Below are 6,154 nucleotides of genomic sequence, written 5' to 3' on the forward strand. Positions count from 1 at the left end.
ATCAATGTCACATGCAGGAAGACAGAAGATAAGGACGCATAAAGACCCCAAAAAATGAAAAATGCAAAAAGTCCTGCATCTTCTGTGGCTCTGATGAAACTTTGTAATGTTTAAGAAAATAATCCTGATGATATCAGAGAACAAAACACAGCAACAGTTGCATTAACGTCGCTCAGGAGGAGATTCTGGGAAAGATGCTTTTTAATTGCATGATGTGAAAATATAGGAGCCTCAAAATGCTCCCATCTTTCATCAAAGTATAAAGTATTCTTTAAATATTCATATATTTATATTCCAATCATTTGACCTCTAACAAACTCAGTCATCATTTTAACTCAAACTGTCTGTAGTTATCTCCCACACTCCCTCCTGACCCAGACAGAGATGTTTGCTAAGTCATGACAGCAGAGATATCTTACAGCACTCTGGTAAAAAGAGAGAGAGGAGGAATACGTGTAAATACAAAACATGACGTCTGACCGACAGGCTGCAGGACTCCATCATCCCTCTGACACAGCTGCTGCTGTCAAACACAGACCGCTACGGCCGAGGAGCCGAGAAGAAGAGTGATCATATAATGAGATGTAATGGGGTGTAGGGTGTTTCCCCTGCACACACACACACACACACACACACACACACACACACACACACACAGTTTGACTGAAGGACTCGAAGGTGGGAGAAATTCAGCGTTATGAGAGACTTTCACCCAGCAGGATCCAGGCTCAGAGGATTTCACCTCCAGTCATAAACGCCTCGCTTTAAAATCCTCCAACCTTCATTAGCAGGAAAATCCTTCTGAGGATTTTTCTTGTTTTTCCTCATTGGAAGCCGTTTCTTACAATCAATACAAAACGACAAAATCTGAGTGTCGGTGTTAAATCCCTGCTCTCTTCAGACCAGCGGAAATCTGTGCATCTCTGCATGAATGTAGCCGTGGTGTCTTGATAAATTACACGACTGTTAAGTGAAATCAAATCAAATGTTTTACTCCAGCTGCAGTGTTTTCTATCTTTCAGCCTCAAAGTCTGCAGCCTCACAGAGTCATGCAGATAGCCTCCAACAGGCGACCTCAGCATTGAAAACACAGAGATATTCAAATATAATAAAGTAATGCACAATAAACCCTACAAGCAGTATTCACTTAGTTTCAAAGGAAATAAAATATAAGAAAGATTTCCCATATTAGCATCAAGGAGCTGCATCGCATTGGACCAATTGCATTGGATGGAGGCAGAAATTATGGTTCGAAAGGTCACTCAAAACAAATTTCCCCTACAGCAAAATAAAATATTCATCACGTCCCTGAAATAGAAAAAAAAAGAGGAATGTGGGCAAGTCATGAAAAAAAGATGCTTCTAATTCTCCCAAAAAAAAACTCTCAATGAAGCTTCAGATCATATTTGACTAGGTTTGATTTTCTCCCCCGCATACACACACACACACACACACACACACACACACACACACACACACACACACACACACCAGTAGCAACACAGTATGCAGTGCAGCATCACGCCTGAAGACACCAGAACACACACACACACACACACACACACATAAACACAAGTGGGTGATATGAAGGAGCTGATGTGTTGAGATGCTTTCCTATCTGCAAACACTGAAACTTTCAGAATAGCAACAGGCTGCCCACCATCACCTCCCTATGGACAAACACATTTTTCATACCTTTTTTTTTGCTTTACCAAATACAAGAGCAAATCATTTTTGGATACACCACCCTGCGTGTTCTTGCTCCTCAAAAAAAAAGCCCAGAACAGAAACTTCAGCTCTCCCCCCCACACACAACAAGTGAGGGGAAAAGGAGGAAGAGTGAGTCTCCCAACAGGTCGTTATGAGAGCAACAAGGGGAGGAAAAATCAAACTTTCAGGTCTTACAAGGAGAAAAGGGGGGGGAGGGGGGGGGGATAATAAGAAGTACACTCACCAAATCTGAGGACGTGCGGCATCCCGTGAGAATAACCCAAACAGTGTAATAGCAGCAGTAGAAGCCTGACGGTGCACCTGACTCTGGCGTTGAACATCAGCAGGGAGGTGATCTTCATGGTTGCACAGGATTTTTTTTTTTTAATTCCCTGAATCGGTATATTCCCCCAGATTGTTTCTCTTCTTTTCTTTTTTTTTTTGAACGTGAAGTGAAAAAAGCGGAAGCGGAAAATCTCACGGCATGATCAGCAGCACCGGCGGGCTGGGTAACAACGGTTTCCCCACATCCATCTGGCCAAGAACAAAACCAAAAAAAAAAAAAATCAACCTCTGCGTGTCCAGCTCGCTCACTGCGCCAAGGAGAAAGAGGAGAAGAAGAAGAAACAGCCCTCCGACTCAGCTGAGGAAGATGATGGTGGTGTTGGAGGTGGCTGGGCATCCATGTTAGGCAGGGCAGCGCGGGAAGAGATCCATCTGCGGGGAAAGAGAGATTGGAGGGAGGTGAGGTGAGAGAGAGGGGGGAGAGAGAGAGAGAGAGAGAGAGCGGAGGTTTGTGAGGATCCAAAGAGAGGAAAAAGCGGCGGTCTCAACAGCCTCGGCAGCCCGAGCTCCCTCCTGCTGCACTGCCGCACACCATCTGACGTCGAGCCAACACTACGAGGCGGAGAGCTGGACCGGGCATGTTCCTCTAGGTTTTTGCTGCGCTGAACTTCGCATCCTTCATCTATATCTCCTATACCTGCCCAACCTTCTTCCCCTCCCCTCCTTCCCTCTGATGTCTTGTCCCCCCCGGTCAGCCGGTCGGTCACTCAGCCGCCGCTTCTCGGGGTTATTCCCTCAGATTCCTTTCCCCCCCCTCCCTCGGCTCGGTTCAGTGGCCGTGGAGCAGTTTCGTGCACAAAAAGTCAATGTATGAATTTCAAAAAAGATCGCCTGTGTTTGATGGGAGTCACTCAAGCTTGGACTCCTCACTGACTGTTACACTCCGCATGATGAATAGCCTCGGCTCCCCCCCCCCCCCCCCCCCCCCCCGCTGTGTCCCTGCACCCATGTTCTGTCACTGCAATTATTACTTTTTTTTCATCCTCTGCTTCTGCTGCACATCAGCCTCTCAGGCCTTCCACAGGAAAAAAAGTGTCAAATTGATATTCCATTCACTCAGCGTCCTACCTGCATCTCGTGCTGACACGAGGTCTGAAATGTGAACAAATTACACTTACATTTTTTTTATATTTCCCTTCAGTGGCCTCCAAACTGAGCAGACAACTCCAATGCGATTTTAAAAATAAATCTGTGAGTTTGTGCATGACATAAAAGCAACGCATTAGTGCTGTTTTCTCCTCTGCAAATGTTCTGACAGAGTTTTCAGTCATTCATGAAGCGAACGATTTCTAAATCTCCTAGAATCCATCTCTAAACCTCGTAACTTAGAGAGGATCAGAAGCTCGCATATTTGGGGCTCAAGCTTGGTTTTAACATTGAGACGAGAAGAAGAGTGGCAGGCTGGTCCTCCAAAAGCAAGCTGTCACAAATATGAGTAATGAGAATTTAAATTTTCAAGGACGTTACAAATCTCGTTCTTCGTGTATCATCACTTCCGCTGGTGTCAAATATCTCCTGAAGTCTTAAATATGTAAACGGCTTAAACATGGAGGGGAATTCTTTAAAAAAAAAGTCTTCTTTGCAGTGATTTGAGGAGGCTTCAGCACCGCGGACAGAGGATGTGTTTCAGCACCACGGACAGCGACTCCGCGCTCAGCTTCCTCTGCTTGGCTCTCCTCCTGGACTGGCAGCGAGGAGGAGGTCTGGCTGGACCCGGTCCATGTGATGACACAGAGACAGTGTGACTAAAGGTTAAATATTGTTCCTCTTCAACATTAACACTCATTATTGTGGACAGCAACTATTAAACCACACGGACTGTCCAGCATGTCTGCACTGCTGGGAATCTACCGAAATGGATAAAGTACAATAAGTGAAGGCCTGAATATTAAAAAAAAGACAGAATTTATTTTCAACTTATGAGGATGTACTGGAGCTCAGAACATGCTGTTATATTCCTTAAAACTTTCAGGTTGATTTTAAGTAACAGCAGGTAAATTTAGATGTATTTATTTTTAAGTAACATCACATTTCAGAGGCTGTAGGCGGGTTTTCCTGAGCTGATATGTGCCCAACAAGGAAACAAAAAAAAGACAAATGTAAGATGCACCAGTCCCTGCGCATGCTGTGAGTAAATCTGTGCAGCATTTTAACTGACATAGAGGTCAAAATAGGAAGGGGCAGCTCTCTGATGGCCGTGCGTAACGGGCAGGATTGTGCTCACGGAGTCTAATACGGATATGTTAATGTGTGTTTAGTTCTTTCTCGGGGAGTATGCACCTTTTTAAAAGGTAGTTGAAAGCGGCTGCACGGTGCAGGGGCTCCGTCGTGATGTTAAAGTTGATTTAAAAGCTAATGTGCTCATCAACTGTGAGGTTTTTAAATGCGCGGCTCGTCTCCGCGGAGTTCCCATCCAGCCCCTTGCGAACCTCAGGCGGAGCATTCACAAAGCAGCATCACGGTGAGAATTTAACGACCCCCGTAATGTCTTTGAACCCCCCAAAACAGACAAGACATCAGCCCCGAGGAGGAGGAGAAGGAGAAGGAGGAGGAGGAGGAGGAGGAGGTGGAACCCGAAAAGGTGACAAGCGTCTCCAAAATAGAGGTCGGACAAAGACGCGGGAGGTCACATCTCTCTTATGAAACCTCAAGTCGCGGCTACATTTTGATGCATTTCATATCTTTTTTTTTTGCTCTGGTGAAAGCAGCCTTGTCAAGAAAGTCACAGATGAACTTGCCAAAGCTGACCGGTGAGGTGCGTAACGGTGTTTTCTGCCGGTGTGGAGAAAAAGATTCCTCTGTTCCCAAAAGATAATAACCTGTTCCTGGAAAGATGTCACGGCGGGGGGGAAATAACACAGAGTAGTACAGTAAAACATGAGAATATATGTCAGGTTTTAAAAAGACTAGGGCTTACCCTTGGTAGAGCTGGAGCAGGAAGAGTCACCAGAGCAGCACAAAGAAGTTGATTTGTTTCTATGGAGGAGCTCAGGCGCTTCCCCCGCACTCGCTGCTGGTAGCGCTGCGCTCCGGCCGTAGGGGAGACACGCCTCCTGTCGGACGGCAGGACGCACTGCTTAAAGCAACAGGGGGAGCACACACCGGACCAGGTGGGGGGGGACTTACCGACACCGAGTCTGCAGCGACGACCGGGTGTCAGGTCGGACTGAGGTGCATTAAAAATCCTTTATCCGCTGGATGTCCGACGCTCCTGTGCGTAAAAACATAACTCTGAGCTTTGCAATGAAGACCTTTACAATCAGAGTAAAGGTGTGATACCGTCCATGCTGCAGACTAAACACACGGAATAATCAGCTGGGATGGTCAAAATGTCAGGAGTGTGATCATAACATTGCTGCATATAGGATCAATGTTCTCTCCCATGCAGCAGTAGAAATACATATTTAAACGTGCAGCATTTAATTAAAACATTTTCTCTGAAAGTGTGGGTTTGTTCACATTTCTTACAAATCAAAAATGTTTTTTTTAAAACTTATAATATTCAGAATCGAAAGCAGGAGGAGTGTCAGCTAAATGTGCAGGTCTACAGATGATGATTTAACAGAACCCCAACATTTTCTTCAAACCAGCGGCTTTCAGATATTCCTCCATCACTCTGAGGACAGAGAAAAGTTCTCCAGGACAAATCTGTCCAGGAGTGTGTTTGTGAGATTGTTTGGAAATGACAAAATGAAATTATACCACATGTGATGTCTTGGTGATTTAGAAAAACAAAATGTTCAGATCTGTGTTTTGGAATTTGATCCAGAAGCTTAAAGTTAACGTTTGTGGCATTAAGGCAAGGTGAGTTTATTTTATAGAGCACTTTTCAGACACCGGGCGATTCAAACATTTCACAAGATAATAATAAAAAATAATAAACACAATCTGAGAAGGTGATTTAGAGACGATTTAGATACAAATAAGATTATTAAATAATCACTGATCAAAAGAAAACATTAAGAAGTAAATGTAAAATATACACATACAAAAGTGCACATCTGCAGAGGCGATTCTAGAGTCTGTTGGGACCCCAGGCAAAAACTCATTAGCCCCCCCTCCTCAGCTAGCATTCATCCCCACTATGTCTAAGAGTTTC

The 6,154-nt window shown here is 44.7% G+C and overlaps 1 protein-coding gene across 3 annotated transcripts in view; it reads right to left on the minus strand.

The window, feature by feature from the left end:
* grik2 (glutamate receptor, ionotropic, kainate 2) overlaps positions 1-5,361 on the minus strand; it is a 244,756-nt gene extending 239,395 nt beyond the window's left edge. Inside the window, exons 1-2 of one of the 3 annotated variants that reach the window (XM_065957485.1) lie at positions 4,973-5,361; positions 1,955-2,427 (exon numbers count right to left, since the gene is read on the minus strand). In XM_065957485.1, the coding sequence (XP_065813557.1) occupies positions 1,955-2,072 (118 nt within the window). In that variant the 5' untranslated portion in view covers positions 2,073-2,427; positions 4,973-5,361. Of the gene's footprint in view, positions 1-1,954; positions 2,885-4,972 lie in introns of those variants that run through there. The other 2 variants (XM_065957487.1, XM_065957486.1) reach the window with 2 other exon arrangements.
* Positions 5,362-6,154: the final 793 nt, after the last annotated feature.

Source organism: Labrus bergylta, chromosome 8 (assembly GCF_963930695.1).
Source record: "Labrus bergylta chromosome 8, fLabBer1.1, whole genome shotgun sequence".
NCBI lineage: Eukaryota > Metazoa > Chordata > Actinopteri > Labriformes > Labridae > Labrus > Labrus bergylta.